This window comes from Zootoca vivipara, chromosome 1 (assembly GCF_963506605.1).
Source record: "Zootoca vivipara chromosome 1, rZooViv1.1, whole genome shotgun sequence".
NCBI classification, from domain to species: Eukaryota; Metazoa; Chordata; class Lepidosauria; order Squamata; family Lacertidae; genus Zootoca; species Zootoca vivipara.
The window spans coordinates 3,295,827-3,314,779 of NC_083276.1; the positions used below are offsets into that span (position 1 = coordinate 3,295,827).

At 47.1% G+C, this 18,953-nt stretch overlaps 1 protein-coding gene across 2 annotated transcripts; it reads right to left on the reverse strand.

Annotated features, from left to right (window-relative positions):
• Positions 1-523: 523 nt before the first annotated feature.
• SAV1 (salvador family WW domain containing protein 1) lies at positions 524-11,437 on the reverse strand. 2 transcript variants are annotated; one of them, XM_035098427.2, is made up of 5 exons: positions 11,146-11,437; positions 8,429-8,875; positions 3,561-3,831; positions 2,195-2,338; positions 524-1,574 (listed from the first exon to the last, which is right to left on the reverse strand). In XM_035098427.2, exons 1-5 carry the CDS (start codon positions 11,237-11,239, stop codon positions 1,370-1,372), a joined length of 1,161 nt encoding a protein of 386 aa, XP_034954318.2. In that variant the 5' UTR covers positions 11,240-11,437; the 3' UTR covers positions 524-1,369. The 2 variants fall into 2 exon arrangements, with proteins under 2 accessions (XP_034954318.2, XP_034954406.2); XM_035098515.2 differs by having other exon boundaries at positions 11,181-11,274.
• Positions 11,438-18,953: the final 7,516 nt, after the last annotated feature.

Here is an 18,953-nt window from a genome sequence, read left to right on the forward strand (position 1 = left end):
ATTTAGCTTCAACAGGGAATTACATGGTACGCCTTCAAGGGGAAGGTTATAAGATAGCCTTCATTGTGCCAGAACATGGTCAGGTTCTGTTCTATAACCTTCCAACTTTAAGGGCTAGAAAGCAATTACTTGTGTGTTTGTTCTGGCCAAACAATCTCAGGATTCTTGCCTGTTTGCTCTTAACAGGCACTAGCCATTGTAGTAGGTAACAAAACAGTGGCTTCATTTGTCCCCAATGCTAACCCATGGTTTGTTTTCAATCTGCTTTTGGCTTGAGCCTTAGTAGCTTGGTAAGCAATCTGAGCCAGGACAACCAAACCATGGTTAAGGAAGGGTGCTACTGGGTTTCCACATAATGCCATGCCATGCTTAAAACAAGCCAAGGTCCACCAGCCAGCAACAAGTCATGACTTCAGCCTGTGGTTTGTTGGCAGCAAGTTAAACCATTGTTAGGCCACTAGACAGTGTTCAACCGCAGCTTAGTGTTGTGTGGAAACCAGAGATAAATTTGTTCCAGCCACATAAACAAAAACAGAACTTTATTTGATTGCCGAGATTTACAGGACACAGATGTTACAGAACTTTCATATACATTGCAGGATGACAGATCAAAATGTGAAACGAAATAACAAAGGCAAACTTTACCAGTGGATGGAAGTTTTCACAAAATCGTTCCTTGCTGGTTTGATTAGGGTGAGACTTACTCCAAATGGCTAAGGCAGGTGGGTCGGTTCTCCAGTTGCTTTTCAACACAGCCCACTTGCGCCAGCCTGCAAATGGCAAAACGCTCCTGAGAGGATCTGCAGCAAACTAGAACGATGAGCTCAACAGTCAAAATAAGGCAGTCGTTTATTCATTGCTTGGGTCCCACAGAACCATATTTTTGCAATGTTTTTGTAATGAAAGATCATGTGGACCTTTAGTGTATTAAAGCTGTCTCCAAAGGCAGCCCACAAGATCAGCAGCTGGAAGGCAGGAAACAGGCTTCATAAAACTTCCAGGGTGCTTCTTGCATTGACGTCATTCGAAAATAAAATTTCTTCTCCAAGGTACAACCGTTGCTAGAAAAAAAGGATACCAGACAAAATAATAATAATAATAATAATAATATAAAATGTGGATTTTCTTGAATTTTCCCACCACACTGGCTCTCAGAATAAGAAACTAACTTTCTTTATACAATATAACAAACATCTTTTGTATTCAATAAACATGATACACAAAGAAGGTTAATTACAAAAGGTGCAAGATCAGCAAGAGAGAAGCTGCCTTTTTAACCAAAGCACTTGTTCACGATTTTTCCTTTTTTTCAAAGAGTCCCCTATGATTCCAAGAGCCCTCAGAGAGCCTGCTGCAAAAGGGAAGGAGCTCAGAAGTTCTTGCCGTGTTGCTGCTGAGCATACCACTGCTGCCTCTGCTTGCGGTTGTCCAGCTCGGTGAGCAGAGCCTGGCGGTAGGCTTCGTACAGCTTCACTATCCGCTCCAGTTCCTTCATGAAAAGCAGCTTCAGCATCCCTTGGTATGTATCCAGGTCAGCTAGCTGGAAGAGCTCCCACTTCAAGATGTGGTCGTATCTGTTGCAAGAGATAAGGGAACGTAACCGACTGGGCAAGCACTGGATAAAGATGAGGAGAGCATAAGGAGAGCTTTATGCCGCGAACCGGCCTGAGATCTTTGGGTGAAGGGCGGTGCACAAATTTAATAAACAAATAAGAGCCTGTTGGATCAGGCCAATGGCCCATCTAATCCGGCCTCCTGTCGTGAGAAAAACCTGGAAGCAGGATTTGAGCACAAGGGCACTCTCCCTCCCTTCTTGTGGATTCTGACGTTGGAGGCAGAGCAGAGCCATCCTGGCTAGGAGCCAACGATAACTAGGAATCTTCTGGACCTGACCTTAAAACAGGCCACTGTGAGAACAGGATTCTGGACCAGATGAACCTCTTGTCTGATCCAGCAGAAGTCTTATGTTCTTATGCTACTTTGGAAATCCAGCCAATACTGATTATATTAAGAGCATATCATTTATTTTTAAGATGGTACACAAACGTAAGCTTAACATTCTGGATACATTCAAGATGTCCCAAACAAAATGCCTCCATTTTTTTTAAAAAAAATACAAGCTGATAGTCAATGAATTGCCCACTACTGGGCAGAAATAAAAATTGAAGTTCATAGACAAGTGCTTAATGCTCACTTTACAGGAGCCCTGGCATAGACCTGCAGCCAATCTGGGATCTCCGCCGTGTGGTATGGATTTGCAGGCACGAGGATAGGCTGGCTTCTCTCGGCCGGCTGTGGCTGATACGTCATCGGAGGTGGTTGATCGTAACGGGGAACACTGCACAGAGATACAGCAAAGATCAAACTCGAGTCACTTCAACACCAAAAATGGCAACAACAGCTCTCTTAGGCTGGGGTGCAGAAACTTGGAGTGAGCAAATTCCCATTGCAGTTTTGTGTGTTGTGTGTGTGTGTGTGTGTTCCTGATTTAGAAAATGTGGAGCAAGGCACAGCAGTGCTGGTCAGCCCAGGAGTCAACCCATACAGTGGTACCTCTACTTACGAATGTTTCTACTTACAAATGGAGCTCCGTCCGCCATCTTGGATGCTGCTTAGATAGGAATTTTTCTACTTACGAATTTTTAGATAGGGTTGCTTCGACTTACAATTTTTTTCTCCCAATGCATTCCTATGGGATTCGACTTACAATTTTTTTCGACTTACAAATGTGTGTTCGGAACGCATTAAATTCGTAAGTAGAGGTACCACTGTACTTTCATACCAAAGATTGTAATGGAGTTCCCCCAACTCTCCAGGGCTGATCTGGGGAGGGTGCAGGGGGGAAGAGAGGAGGGAAGTCCCATTGTGTTAAAAGGAATCCCTGTGCTGGCTAGTGCAGGTGCAATGATTTGACTGAACACAGCTTGACGACACTCTGAAAGCCAACTTCAAAGCACTCCTACCCATACTTGGGAGTTTACTCTATCAAACAGATTTGGATGGAGAGATCTGTGCCACAAAGATTATCTATGTTTAAAAGGTGGGTGTGTTAAATCTTGCGAATTCCACCACTTAGACTAACTCCAGTGTACGGTAGTATAAATCCTTGTATCTGCCAGTCTGGGATTAGCCTGGGATTGTCTCTGGGGTGTGTCTCAACAGGTGAGAAACCAGAAAAACTAAGGATTTAAGCAGACAGTGGCTCTGCACTGCCTGCCATGGAAGTAGAGAGCAAGTTCCGAGTAGGACCTATGTGTTGTGTGCTCTGCTAATCTAGGCTACCCTTGGCAGGCTTTGCTAATGGAGGCTCAAAGTTCTGCGGTTGGTGACCTGATGTTGGGTTCTTTTCCGCTCTTCTTTAGGAGCTGGAAATCGGTGAAAGTCCTTTATGTGTGCTAGCAGTAAGGCATTTTAGGTTCATTCTCTTACAGTGTGATCCTACACAGGGTTATTCAGAGGTCTCACAGAATTCAATGGGGATTAGTCCCAGGTAAGTGGTCACGGAATTGCAGCCTAAGGCATTGGTTGAAATTCCCAAGGGAAGCCCACAGATGACTTACCTGGGGGCACAGGGGTGTTTGTACTGTGCTCTTTTATTGATGTGGTCGACGTAGTAGACGCCAAACTCAGCCGATTCCACACGCTCCCACCCTGGAGGCAGCCCCTCTCGCTCAAGTGGATGACTCCAGTGTGTTGTGTTGGTGTTATGGTCTATGTAGTATTTCCTTCCTCTAAGAGTCCAGTCCACAGACCAGCCAGGAGGGAGAGGTAAATCTTCCGAACTGTGGTTTGTTAAGTTTCCTAACGATGTAGCAGCCACCCGCCCAATGCCTGGAGGGGAAAAAAAAAAACCCACAACAGCGTCAGTGAAGCAGACACTCATTTAACGGGCTTCTTGCAAAGTTACCCAACTTCTTTTCTTCAGAAAAGCAGCAAAGATTGTCAGCAATTCCACAATACACCCCCCCTTCTCAGTGCTTAGATTTATTGTTTCATCTCACAAACATTCCTGCCTTGAGAGAGCACTGGTGCTTTCTATGCAACATGCTCCTTTTGCTTGCAGAAGTTCATTAGCTAGTAAAGTCAGAAGCAGTTGGGTAGTTGCTTCCAGGCCACATGGCCACTAAATCCCGGCTCACTTCAGCACAGGCTTGTGCACATAAGACCCAGCCTCCCAGAACAGAAGGCTATTCTCCAAAGATAACTTTTTAAAATGAGAAGACTCTGTATCATGGAAGGCAGAGTGAAGATAGCAACTATCAAAACATACCCCAAAACATAACAGACATGCCAAGTCAGATAAGGGGATAAGTAGTTGAAAGAGCAGTATTCAAAGAAGTTCAAATTGGGAAGTATTTCATGTTTTCAAGACTGACAAAACACAGACACTTGACCCATATCTATTGCATAACACGGCTGCTTATCAGAAAAAAAGATGGTTCTTGATTGTGTAATCTGTTTCGCAGGATATCCAAGAGCAAATGTTGGAATGGAAGCCTCAAGATTTCAGCCCCAGCCTCCCAATAAATCAAGAGACAGATTATGGAAGTGGGAGGGCATTCTCTAGGTATGAATTAAGCCCTATTTAAGAGGCAAGACTGCCAGGGAACACAGCAAGCTGTCTTACACTGACTCAAGACCACTGGGTTCATCTACTCTGGCAGGCAGCAACCTTCCAGCTTTCAATGCAGGCAGATGCCTTGCACATCACTTACTACCAGGTCCTTGGCTGGAGATGCCAGGGATTGCCAGCACGTTTGCGAGCACAATTCAAAGTGTTGGTGTTGACCTTTAAAGCCCTAAACGGCCTCAGCCCAATATACCTGAAGGAGCGTCTCCACCCCCATTGTTCTGCCCGGACACTGAGGTCCAGCACCGAGGGTCTTCTGGCAGTTCCCTCACTGCGAGAAGCCAAGTTACAGGGAACCAGGCAGAGGGCCTTCTCGGTAGTGGCACCCACCCTGTGGAATGCCCTCCCACCAGAGGTCAAAGAGAACAACAATTACCAGACCTTTAGAAGGCATCTCAAGGCAGCCCTGTTTAGGGAAGCTTTTAATGTTTGATGGATTTCTGTATTTTAACGTTTTGTTGGAAGCCGCCCAGAGTGGCTGGGGGAACCTGGCCAGATGGGCGGGGTATAAATAAATTATTATTATTATTATTATTATTATTATTATTATTATTATTATTATTAAACCTGTGACTTTTGGCATGCAAAGCATGTGCTTTGCTTTTCAGCTATGATCCCTCAATGGTGGGGAGGAGAGAAAGATAAAGGGGCCCAGAGGAAGCAGATGAAAACTATTTGGCTTGCAGAGCTGGCATCCCACATCCCTGATGTGAACAAGCCGGAGGGCTGAATGGTTCGTGTGAATACAGTGCACAGCAATGGAGATGGGGGGAAGGCCTGGGTAAAGGGGTGCATCTTGACCAACTGTTGGAAAGCATGGAGTGATGGGCATAAGAGGGGAGGTCTTTCCCTCTCAAGTGCTACTGCCCCTCAAACGACAGAGGGTAGCAGTGCTACCAACAGAGCTTCCCCTGCTGACCTTAACAGGCAAGCAGGTTCATTTGGGAGAAGGCACTCTTTCAGGTACAGAGGACCCTTGGGTTACGCTACTCTCGAGTAACGCAAACTTAAAGTTGCGAAAGCGGTAAACGCAGAAGTATTTTTCTGGGTTTTGCTGCTCGCATGTGCGCAGAAACACTCTAATGCACCATGCATGTGCACAGAAGTGGCACCTCTGGATACGGATTTTTCGGGGTGCGCACAGACCCCCGGAATGAATTAAATTTGTATCCAGAGGGTCCACTGTATTTGGGACTTCATATTTCAATGTATCTTTAAACCAGGCTCAGTAGTGAATTGGCAACCAATGCAGATCACAGATTCATAGAACTGTAGAGTTGGAAGGGACCGCAAGAGTCATCTAGTCCAACCCCCTGCAATGCATAAATCACAGCTCAAGCATCCTGGACAGGTGCCCATCCAACCTCTGCTTAAAAACCTCCAAGGAAGGAGAGTCCACCACCTTCCCAGTTAGTCCACTATTGAACAGCTCTCACTGTCAGAAAGTTCTTCCTAAGGTTTCTCTTCCAAAACCGATGTGGTACGTACCCAGCTAGAAATATTTGCCAGCAGCCTTGCTGCTGCATCTTGCGCGAGTTGCAGCTTCCGAGATGGTGAACCAACTGTAGCTTGAAATAGCCCTTTCCACCCAGAGCGCTGCAACCCTGAAGGGAACTAGCCCCCTCCCAAATTCCTGGGCTCAAGAACCTGCAAGAGACTGTGCTTCAATCTTGGCTGGATTCAGCTTCAATTTATTGATCCACAACCAGCCCCTTTCCACCTCCACTACCACTGCCTCTCCTGATTCAGATGCACCAAAAGATAGTGATGGGTATCACCAGTATACCACTGACATGTCACTCCAAATACCCTGATCACATCTCCCAGTGGCTCCATACAGAGGGGCAAGATAAACCTTTGGGGAACTGTACAAACAGGCTCCCAAGGCACCAAGGAATAGATCTCCAATGGTTACACCCTGAAACCAGATTCAGAGGCCGGAACGGAACCATTGTAACAAGTTCCCAGACTCGGGAGCTGCTCCAGGAGCATGGCTTGGTCAACAGTATTGAAAGCTGCAGTCAAGAAGAACCAAAAGGGTTGCACTCTCCCTGCCCCTCTCTGAACAAAGGTCACCAACCGGGGTGAAGAAGGCAGTTTTGGTGCTGCACCCGATTGCAATGGGTCCGGATAAGACGCTTTACCAAGTATATCTTTAATGGGATCACCACACACCCCAGTCTGTCTCCAGCAAGCTCCAGCCGCAGCCCTTTCCCCTTGCTTCTTCATTGACTTCTAAGCTGTTCTGTGTTTCTTTGGAGTAGACCTGTAATTTTTCAGCTGCCGTCAAAGCCAAATTGTTGCCCGCTCATACACAATTGCTTCAGCCAATGCTAAAACACAACAACCCACCTCCTTCCTCTATATGACACAAGTTTCCTTTCCTTAAATGTGGGGTTTGCATCCCAAGTCTCCCATCGAGCACAGCCTCCTGCTACTTCGCTAGAGCATATTACTGTCTCTCATGCCAACAAACTGCTTTAAGTGAAGGCCTTCAAGAAGCTGCATCATCTGTGGCTTGGCTTCCCCCCTTTCTGTACACTCTATGGTGGCTGGCAGCCAGGCAGCCTAGCAGCTTCCAACTCCATTTCCACAACCAAGCCACTCCCACCAGCAGACGCCTATGAGCTCATTTTCTTCAAAAACTTCTCTCCTGCCAATCAGTAGGAGTTTGGTGGGGTGGCAGATTAATGGAGGCCACAGGAAACAGATAGGGGTTATTTGGTTTGCAGACTTGACATTCCCTCCTGCTAATCTGAATAAGCCATATACACCAAGAATCATTCCTAAAACAAACCAAAATTAAACATTATAGAACAGTCAAATGCACAGGCATTTAATTTTCCACAGCACAGAACCAGTCTCTAACTCTTTGGAGCTCAGCCTCTCTTCTAATAATAATAATAAAAAAAGCCTTCTAAGAGAAAAGCATCTCTTTCTCAAAAGCAGTGTTTCACATTTGAGGTCAGTAACCCTAAAGTTTTGACATTCTTGCCTGCAGATTTATTTCCCCCCTCTGCAATCTGCGCAAGATGGTCAACTTGACTGCAATGCGTTTCATAACCAAGGAAACTGGGGGAAAGTATGACATGCTTACATATTGATCTGTTTATGTTTACAACATAAATACCACATTTTAGAGCTTGAGAGTCTTTATGCTGTGCCCAGTACTGTGATCCCACAAGCGCTACTCAAAAATTTAACTTTGTCTTGATGAGCTTCCTTCAGTAAACACAAGTAAACCACATGAAAAATGTGATCCGGAATGCTGTCACGCCCAGGAAGAGTCACATTCCAAGGCAAACATCTGATGTCTTCTCACTCAACTTCAAAGGCCCAATGCCCCCTAACACTTCAATTCAAGAACCAAATCACCAGTTTTCTGAGGAAACTAAGATAACACTCAACATTTCAACTGCATATAAAGAAAGGCCTGTGTTTTTCCATCTCTCTCGCCCACGTTGCTTTTCCTGCAAATTGCAAGTCTGCAACCATTGCCCTGGCTGTATTTAAAATTCACAGAATTACACTTCCGAGAAGACAACACAGAAAGACACACAGGTCACCAGGCATTTGTCATGCTCCCATGGCCTTGCCTCAGAAGTCAGCAGACAGCTTGGTTTCTCTCTCAGGAGGAGCTTCTGGAACTTGCTTAGAAGAAAAATCCCCCACACCTTACAATAATGGCCTATATGAACCAACAATGCACACGTAGATACTGTCCCCAGTATGATACATGTACACACAAAAGACGTACTTCCGAATGGCAAATTCTGGAAAATAAGCTCAGATACTTGCCTGAACTATGCCTTCCCTGATTCTGTGACATCCTTTGGACAAGGTCAGTGTTATGTTCATAGTATCTATATTCCTCCTGCACGTGATCCCCCAGCTGGTGCCGCCTCTGACCATTATAAAAGTGGTGGTCATAATAGTGACGGGATCCGGGTTCTCCGTTTTCAGTTACAGAGTTTGTCTCTGTTAAAAAGGACTGGGAAGATACGCCATATTCCCGCGGGACGTCGGCCAGGCTCCTGGCAAGGTAGGAAGGGGCAGAGAGTCTGTTGCTTTCCCGCCTCACTATCTCGTGAGGAGGCCTCTGCACTGGAGTCCGAAGGAAGCTCTGGTTTCTGGAAACTGCTCCATCCCCACCCGCAGCGTAGGCAGAAGAACCCAAGTCCAAAAGGCAGAGATCTGTTCGTCTTGGAATGGTTGGACCATGACGGATGAATGAAGGCATCAGATCTGCAACAGAGCATTGCAGCAAAAATTTAAAGGTCTCAACATGGTCAAAGTAGGCACATTATTTCATTGAATTTTTAAAATTACTACGTGTCTGGGGGAGGCAGAATCGAAACATGGTAGTAACAATACTCTTTACAGGATTTTATTGTGCACCGACTTTGAGAGGCATTTCATCTAGGAATTGGTTAGTAAGTTCTATAAATAAACAGGTTCAAAGCAGAGGGGAAATATCTCAGCAGAAATCTCTTCTTGCAAATATGCAAAAAGTAGTCAAGCAATTTTCAGGATACTAGAATATGGTCCCCAATAGCTTTCCACTAGGGTAAGGTAAGTCCTTGGCCCAAAAAGATCTCCCAGCACTGTTACAACCCCCGCCCCATGGAACCTCCTTCACCCCATTCCATTAGCTACCAATGTAGTGATCTCCAGATGCTAGAAACTACAACTCCCATCAGCCTGAGGCAGCACGGCCAATAGCCAGGGAGGATGGTCACTGTTGTCTGAAACATCTGGAGGACACCACATTGGATAACCCTGCCCTATGGTGTAAATTACACTGGGGTTGTATGTATGTAAATGAATAATGAAAAAAATACAGAAGGAAATCAAATGCAAAACAAACCTACGGTGAAAAGTACAGCGGCAGGATGTATGTGTTACCATGCTCACTATTCGGCTTTTAGGGAAGGATAACTGCCCTTTTGCATCTTGCTCCACTCTGGTTTCCCTCCTCTCTGTCCCACTGCCTGGCCTGAAGCCAGGTGTGCCAACTTTGGATTGCACTTCAGGCACAAAGCACAGGGTCTATCCACAAGATGTTCATGCCATAAATACATGTGGTGGGGTTTAAGGCGCCACAAGGCTGTGTTTTCCATTTACGTGTTGTGTTCACCTTCAGTTCCCTTCCTTGTTCAGAATTCCTAACTTCTTTTAACCGTTGCAACACATTCAAAACAGGTGCTGAACACTGCAGATAACCAGAACCCTCCTCTAACCTGGGAACAACACCCCCCCCTGAATTTAGCAGGGCTACGGTTGCAACCTGAATCTCTGAATCTTCCTTGGTCTCCATACTGCCCCCAACAATAAACCCACCCACCACCACAGATTGAAATCATTCATGCACACACCCCTTCATGGGAGTTTTTTTAGGCTGAGGGGCTGGAGGGTCAACTGCCATGGATGCTTTCTTTGCACTGGGGGAGGGGGCTGATCCCTTGGGTGTCCACAGTTTCCTAGGATGGGAAGGGGGTGGGCTCTCCTCTGCTGGAGGTTTATGAACCACCTGCCATGGGTGCTCCAGCTGCATGCATCCCTGCACTGCGGGGAGGGGGGGGGCTGTTTGGGCCAAATGGCCCCTTGTTGCTGCCGCCGCTGGGGAAGTTCCCCTTTCCATCTACAATGCAGCCTCACCTACCTCACAGGGTTGTTGTGGGGATTAAATGGGGGGGGGGAACCATGTACTGATATATGCCGCCTTGAGCTCCTTGAAGGAAAAAGCGTGATGTAAATGCAATAATAAAAAAATGATTCATGGATAAGAGGGGAGAACACTCCCGAGCTATAGCAGCCAGCTCCCAGGGGCTGAGGTCCCTTCACCCCCAAATAAAATATGTGAGAGGGGCCAGCCCTCCCCAAAGCACATGACCATTTAAATGGGGTGCATCTTTGAGATCGATTATGTGGGGTGGGGCCAGTGCCAGATTTACGTATAAGCTAAACAAGCTATAGCTTAGGGCCCCACTCCCTTGGGGGCCCCACTAAAAATTTAAAGGGGGAAAAACGGGATGTACATTTCCAAACTATAAGATAAAAAACAAATAAAATAAAACCTACATACAACAACAGTGTTTTGTGTTGTGTAGGCTCCAACTTGTTATGTGCAAATGGCTTGAGATACCCATTAGGTCCATAAATGACCATACAGTATAGCATATATTCAACACAAAAAGCAGCGGCCATTTGTTGTTGGCAAAGGACAGCTGGACACAGAAAGAGTCCCATGACCTTCAGGAGCTGAGGGCATCATCCAACCTCAATCCGGCCCTGGGTGGGGCTTACCTGTGTGTGTCCCCCACCTCAGTATTTTAATCAAGCTGGCCCCCCCTGCTCCCAGCCTCTCTCCCCCCCCCACCAGGCAGCTCCTTCCCTTGGGAGACCAGGAGGGGCCTGGGGATGTTGATACTGAATTGCCCCCCCCCGGTTCAGTTGACCCCACCCCCAAACCACAGCCCTGGGGGTGTGGAGGAAGGAAGGGGTTCTGCACTCACTGCGGAGCAAAGGGCTCGTCTCCTTGATCACGTACTTGCCCTGCACCTCGCCGGGTTTGGAGAGCTCGGCGCGCGTTTTCTTCCGGGACAGCATCCCCTCCCCCCCCCCTCGGAGACGGCGCCCCTTCCCCCCTCCCTCACAGGCGCCCAGCTCAGCCCGCCGCGCCGCCGCCGCCCCCGGAGCCGGGCCCCTCCCGGTGGGGCTCCATGGGGGTCCTCGCTCGGCCCCCTCAGGGATGGGGGAGGGTCGCCAGCCACGCCCGGCCGCCCTCCGCCCCTTCTCCCTTTCTCTCTCCCCTCAGCGCCTCACGCCACCAGCAGCCCCTCAGGCAGCGGACTAAACTTTCTCGCCACGCCTACCGCCCCGGCGCGGCCTGATTGGCTGGCCCGCGCGAGGGACGCCGGGAAGGCAGCGCCGAAAAGGGCCCTCGAGGAGGAGGAGGACGGAGAGGGCGCGGCGGCACAGAGAGGGCGGGAGGGCGAGCTCTGCGGAACAGCGCCCCCGCGCGGCAGGGAGGGGGCTTGCTCTGCGCCCGGCTGCTGTTTGATTAAACCGTGTTTATGGAAGAACCGTGTTTATGAAAGCCTTTGCCTGTGTCGACCACAGCAAACTATGGCAAGTTCTTAAAGAAATGGGAGTGCCTGATCACCTCATCTGTCTCATGAGAAATCTCTATGTGGGACGAGAAGCTACAGTTAGAACTGGATATGGAACAACTGAGTGGTTCAAAATTGGGAAAGGAGTACGACAAGGTTGTATATTGTCTCCCTGCTTATTTAACTTATATGCAGAATTCATCATGCGAAAGGCTGGACTAGATGAATCCCAAGCCGGAATTAAGATTGCCGGAAGAAATATCAACAACCTCAGATATGCAGATGACACAACCTTGATGGCAGAAAGCGAGGAGGAATTAAAGAACCTTTTAATGAGGGTGAAAGAGGAGAGCGCAAAATATGGTCTGAAGTTCAACATCAAAAAAACCAAGATCATGGCCACTGGTCCCGTCACCTCCTGGCAAATAGAAGGGGAAGAAATGGAGGCAGTGAGAGATTTCACCTTCTTGGGCTCCTTGATCACTGCAGATGGTGACAGCAGTCACGAAATTAAAAGACGCCTGCTTCTTGGGAGAAAAGCAATGACAAACCTAGACAGCATCTTAAAAAGCAGAGACATCACCTTGCCGACAAAGGTCCGTATAGTTAAAGCTATGGTTTTCCCAGTAGTGATGTATGGAAGTGAGAGCTGGACCATAAAGAAGGCTGATCGCCGAAGAATTGATGCTTTTGAATTATGGTGCTGGAGGAGACTCTTGAGAGTCCCATGGACTGCAAGAAGATCAAACCTATCCATTCAGAAGGAAATCAGCCCTGAGTGCTCACTGGAAGGACAGATCGTGAAGCTGAGGCTCCAATACTTTGGCCACCTCATGAGAAGAGAAGACTCCCTGGAAAAGACCTTGATGTTGGGAAAGATTGAGGGCACAAGGAGAAGGGGACGACAGAGGACGAGATGGTTGGACAGTGTTCTCGAAACTACGAACATGAGTTTGACCAAACTGCGGGAGGCAGTGCAAGACAGGAGTGCCTGGCGTGCTATGGTCCATGGGGTCACGAAGAGTCGGACACGACTAAACGACTAAACAACAACAACAAATTCAGCTGTGGCTCCTGCCTGTGATCCCAGCTCCTTGGGAGGCTGAGGCTGGAGGATTGCTTGAGCCCAGGAGTTCTAGGCTGCGGCGGGCTACGTGGAGCAGGTGTCCTCGCTAAGGTCAGCATCAATATGGGGGCCCTCTGGGGAGCCAGGGGCTGCCAGGTTGCCTAAGGAGGGGCGAACCGGCCCAGGCTGGAGACAGAGCAAGCCAAAGCTCCCGTGCTGAGCAGTTGTGGGACTGCACCTATCCGGTATGAGTAGCGCCTGCAGTGTAGCCTGGGCAAGAAAGCAAGACCCAGCCTTTCTCTTTTGGATGCTGTTTATGTCTCTGAGCACAATGTTATTCCTTTTCTCAGCATTGGCAACGGATGTAGTGGAAGGCGTTACAGGAATTCTAAGGTCTCTGAGATATATGTATCTCATATATATAAATCATATATAAGAGTTTGGGTGTAACCTTCGACCCCTCCCTTTCCATGGAGGCGCAGGTTGCAGCCACAACAAAGGTGGCCTTTTTCCATCTCCGCCGTATTAAGCAGTTGGTCCCTTAACTCTCTCGCCCTGATCTGGCCACAGTGATCCATGCGACGGTCACCTCCAGGCTTGATTATTGTAACTCGCTCTACGCGGGGCTGCCCTCGAAGCTGACCCAGGAACTCCAGCGGGTGCAGAATGCCGCGGCGAGGCTCCTTACGGGGTCCCGGCCGCGGGATCACATTCATCCAGTGCTTTACCAGCTGCACTGGCTCCCGGTGGAGTACAGAATCAGGTTTAAGGTGCTGGTTTTGACCTTAAAAGCCCTATGCGGCTTGGGACCCTCGTACCTACGGGACCGCCTCTCCTGGTATGCCCCGCAGAGGACCTTAAGGTCCACAAACAACAATATTCTGGAGATCCCGAGCCATAAGGTGGCTAGATTGGCCTCTACTAGGGCCAGGGCCTTTTCAGTATTGGCCCCAACTTGGTGGAACGCTCTTTCACAGGAGACCAGGGCCCTGCGGGATTTGTCATCTTTCCGCAGGGCCTGCAAGACAGAGCTGTTCCGCCTGGCTTTTGGGTTGGACTTAGTCTGACCCCTGTGTTTTCCTCCCTCATGGCTTGGATTTATGGACTACTTAAAACCAGGCTGCATTTTAAACTTAAATTTTTAATTTTAATACTGTATTTTAAACATGTATTTTAATCAATTGCTTTTTATGTTTTATTGTAATTTTATTGGTGTGAGCCGCCCTGAGCCTGGTTTTGACTGGGGAGGGCGGGGTATAAATAAAAATTTATTATTATTATTATTATTATTATTATTAGTTCATAAATGTACAAGGCAAATGCACACATAAGTATATAAACCACATGCCTGAAATAGTACAGGAGAGCGATTCTGAAGCCATTTGGACTCCTCCAGTGACCTCAAATAATTCTCTGTAGTGAGGAAGGAAATGGGAAACGCCGCCCCATTCACTGGTGGAGGAACAGGGGTGTGGCGGGAGCATACTGCCCCCGGCGGCACGATCCCGGTAGGGTGCCATCACAGCTCCCCCCTTGCTGGACACGCACACACCATGCCCCCGGGATGCGCACCAGCCACGCACACACCTGTTCTCCACCCGCCCGCCCCCCACTGGAGCTTGAAGCTCTGCCACTGCCCCCATTGTCTCTTTAAAAAATCCTGTCTTAAGGGGGTATTTGTGCATGAATAGAGTGAGCCTGTGACCCGTATTCAGGAACGAAACTTTTAGCCATCACAAAAGAATGGCCAGGCTGCCCATGTAAAGCAATCAATGACCATTATAAGGTATCCTGGCGGACAGGATTGGTGCTGTCCTCCTTCTGTGATGCATGTATGATGTTTTGGGGTGGTGGTTTTGAGCTACAAGGTGGGAAGTTTCAAAAGCCTATATAGGGGCTTGCACCCCATTGTTCTGGGTTCCTCCTCCCTCCTTCATCTAGTGAGTGAGCACCCTGTTGCAACAGTTTAATAAAGGTCAGGCTTACTAGCTGCTTTGCTTCTCAATATTCTCTGGTTGGCGTCTGTTATTTTCTCCTACCAATAGAGAACCTACTTAAGGACTCAATATGGGCTCTTGGGTACCCCATAAGGGGGAAGGAGCAGTTTTTTTCTTATAACAAAGGGATTTGGAGGAATGGAACTCTGGGACATCCCCTCGCCCCCCCTGGTCAGGAGCTATGCCATCATCTGCTGGAGCACTGGGGCAACTGATGGGCTGTTGCTCTGACGGTGATAAAGAGGCTTTCAAGTTTGTTCAGAGGAAGTCTGAGAATGAGAAATAACCCTGAGATAGAGGCTGGGATCTCCTTCCTCTTTCTTTGATGGGTTTCCCCTTTCGCACGAGCAGTTTTACAAACGTCAACACTTCTTTGCAAAATGGTTTGCGTTTTTTAATTTGAATATTTTTTTTTGTTCATTTGTTGAAGGCTCAGGGTGTTTTGCAAACTTTTATGGAACGAAACGCAGCCGTTTCTGAAAACTGAAAGAATCTGCATGTTCAAAAAATGACACTTGCCTCATTTTTAAAAAATTGATTTATATTTATTGTCTGTCCAAAGGGCTCAAGATGGGATAACAAGGCAACAAACATCTGTGAGAGTTACCATTAAAATTAGTCCCAGCGGACGTAGCATAGCCCAGATACACAGAGGTAACCACCCAAGATAGTCCATGTGAACAAAAACTAGGTTTGCAGTGCTTCCAGAAGTACTCAGGCTAGGACTTTGCTGAACCTCGATGGAGCATTTTTTCACCATGAGGCTGTTTCTCGGGACAAATAGTTTCCTTGCCTCTAGAGGTTTTTTAAAAATCATTTTTATTAATTTTCCAATATTCCAATAATTTTCCAGCCAATTAACATATCCATAATCATAATCCAATTAAAAACAATGAACTAAAAAAAATTACAATCCAAATTATTAATTATTAATTTTTCCAGGCTCCCCATAGTCTGGACCTCTTGAAATATATCTCCAATATATTTGTTCCTGCCTTCTTCTTCTTGTTCTCGTATTTTCCACATTCCGATCTTAACACTTTAAAGTTCTCCGTCCCTGGCTATGTGATTCTCAGTCATGTCAGAAATCATCTATCCTTTCATCAATCAAATACAGCTTTATTTGTAAATATGTATTTTTCCAACTGTCTATTTGCCAGTGCAGCTTTTTCTGACTTCATTCCAATCTTCCAATCCGGGCTGTTGTGCAAGTCTATCGTTTAGAGTTTAATGACGCAGCAACTCCCATGTTGTTAAGTTATTCCAGTCCGGGATGTTGTCCAAGCCTGTCATTTGATGTTAAGCATACTGTTTGCATATTGCAATGTAAATGAACTGTATTCCACGGATATAAATCATTTGGTGATCGATCAGCTTTCGGAGACCACACAACCCCTCCTTCTGCGCCCTAGAAGGGGGACTGCTAGACATCCATTTAGCCTTCTCTCTTGCTCATAATGAAGAGATTCTGCAAACAGATGCACTCTATGTTATCCCAAATTATTGTCTCAAGTCACTACAAAGTCAGCCAGCAAGCATCTCCCACTTCCCTCGAAAAAGGGAGTAACTCTCATTTTTCTGTGCTGCGTCATATTAACAAGCACCATCTTGTATCTTCTTTTATCTTTATCAAGTCTTTCAAGTCTAAATAAAGCTGACCGATTGAATACTTAATTATAAATAAAAGTCCACCTGTACTTTTTTTAAAAAAATAGGTTTCTTAATGAAGCTTGGCGTAGAAAAACAATTGTAGGTATTGAGAAGAGAAAAAGAATGTACCTATCACCCCATAATCCAAACACCATGATGAGAATCTCTTTGAAGTCCGAGCTTAAACACCAGGGACTGTGCCATTCTGCAGGTTTTTTCTCAGTCTTCTTCGGTCCAGACTATTTCTGTTTATTGTCCAAATCTAATTATTTTATCAAACAGATCTTTCCGGCTATGAGAGTGGCTTCGGAGAGTGGCAGCCGTGTCGTGCTCTGGGACCCAGCATCCTGCCGCTTGCACCTTGATGCAAGCTGACAATCTCAGACAATCTGCAAGTCTACGAGACAGTCCTCCCCCACCCTGGGGAGTCTGCCAGGGCTAATTACCCCCATATCAGCCCTGAATAACTGGCACGGCTGAGGTCTGATCGTATGGGAGTCAGCCATTTCTCACCGTCGGAAACAGGAAGGCCCTTGCCCCGAGAGTTTCAATCACATCATAGGAATAAAGAACCATAGATGGTGAATGGCTTGATTCCCCTAAAACTGCCATCCCCAAGGAGTGTGTGGGACTTGCCCCTCTAAACAGGTTAGGGGAATGCACCGGTTCAATCGCAGGAAGAGGAATCATAGAATTGTGGAGTTGGAGGGGACCCCAATGATCATCTAGACCAACCCCCTGCAATGTAGGAATCTCAACTGATGCCTGGCCTCTGTATTAAGGCAACTGGTGGGTTTCAGCATTCACATCCTCCAGGGTATAGAAGGAATATGTGGAGCTGCCTTGTGCAGTATTAGACTAACAAGCCTTGGACATGGGCCAGAGGGCTCCCTGCTCTGGGTGGCTGGCGATGGGTCTCCCTAGCAGCAACTCGGTAGAGGGTTTGGTGCTCACGTGAAGTCGGAAGAAAGGACTCACGCGAAGCTACATGGCTATAGGATCTGTGTGCTGTTCCCTGAGCATTCCCCTATGGTGTTGACACCAGAGATGAGGCCACAGCTAAATGCACAAGTTAAGGCATGCTCAAGTTTCATTGTCTCTAAGCTGTGGTCCACGGCAGGGTGTCCAGCCTGAGGAAAGGCTTCTAGAGCTCCATTTTCCCCTGGAAAATGGTCATACGTTTGGCAGTAACAACAGCCAGGCGCCAGTTGCAAATAAGTCTTGGGCAAACTTGGCATTTTACGAAGTTGTCTGCTTCGTTTGTAAAATAAAATGTGTAAAATGAACCAGCTGAGTGAGATCACTTAGGTCACCAGAAAACTTTCCGATGCAACTGACCCTCATTTGCATGGAGAATTTCCCAGGCCAGGGAACCCACAGGACTGATGGTTCCTGACTGAGTCATGGAACTGTTTAACCTGCCTACAATGATCAACCGTGACTCTCAGCGACTACCCAGAATGCAGGCATAATTTTTATCGTGCGTTTGCCCTTATGATGTCATAGTGGGGCGGTTATACACAACCCCGCTTTCAATATTGTTTGTGCCTGGAGAAGTTTTGGAGGTAGGCATACTTGTTTATCTCCAGCCCTGTAACTTTTTAGACCCCCCCAAACCTCCTGGTTTATTTTTTTTGTCCCACTTCTGCTGTGCAAGAGTGCCCCCCCCCAAGACAGCAATAAAACACTGGGGAAACATTGCAAAATAATAAACCAGAAGGAAGGGCGGATGGTCCACTGTTAATCCACTACGAAGACACTTTTATTGCGTCAATGGCATGTTGCAAAAGAAACCCATGGAAAATGTCAGGAACTGAAATTCCTGACATTTAAAACACTCAGACCACATTAACTGAAGCACCTGTCCTGAGATGGCATTTACAATTGTTCATTTGACCATGTGCATGGAATTGGGGTTATTGAGAATTCCGGTATTCACAGAATTTTAGAGTTGGAAGGGACCCTCGAGAGTCATTTAGTCCAACCCCCTGCAATGCAGGGATCACAATTCACTTGGGGACAGATGAATAAAAATGGTCAGATAGGCCTTAAAAACCAGACAGGCTCAATAAAGCCTTTATTTGTGAAGGGGGAGTTACGGTGCTACTGTTTAATATGATACTGCCATATACAGGCTATGGCTCCCTGAGATTCTTGAGGTTTGAGGCAGGAACTGGCTGCATGCACAAAGTGCCTTTGACCACCAAACGATGCCCCTTCCAAACTGCAAATCAATTATCCCCCCTTCCCGAAGAGAGCCAGTGTGGTGTAGTGGTTAAGAGCGGCAGACTCGTAATCTGGGGAACTGGGTTCGCGTCTCCGCTCCTCCACATGCAGCTGCTGGGTGACCTTGGGCTAATCACACTTCTCTGATGTCTCTCAGCCTCACTCACCTCACAGAGTGTTTGTTGTGGGGGAAGAAGGGAAAGGAGAATGTTAGCCGCTTTGAGACTCCTTAGGGTAGTGATAAAGCGGGATATCAAATCCAAACTCTTCTT

Coding starts and splice junctions, on each gene's coding strand:
- SAV1 (XM_035098427.2), bottom strand. CDS start 11,239: ATGCTGTCCCGGAAGAAAACGCGCGCCGAGCTCTCCAAACCCGGCGAG. Junction 3,832..8,428: donor TCAGGGAAGGCATAGTTCAG/GCAAGTATCTGA, acceptor TTTCCCCTCCAG/GCATTGGGCGGGTGGCTGCT. Junction 2,339..3,560: donor AAACACCCCTGTGCCCCCAG/GTAAGTCATCTG, acceptor ATCTCTGTGCAG/TGTTCCCCGTTACGATCAAC.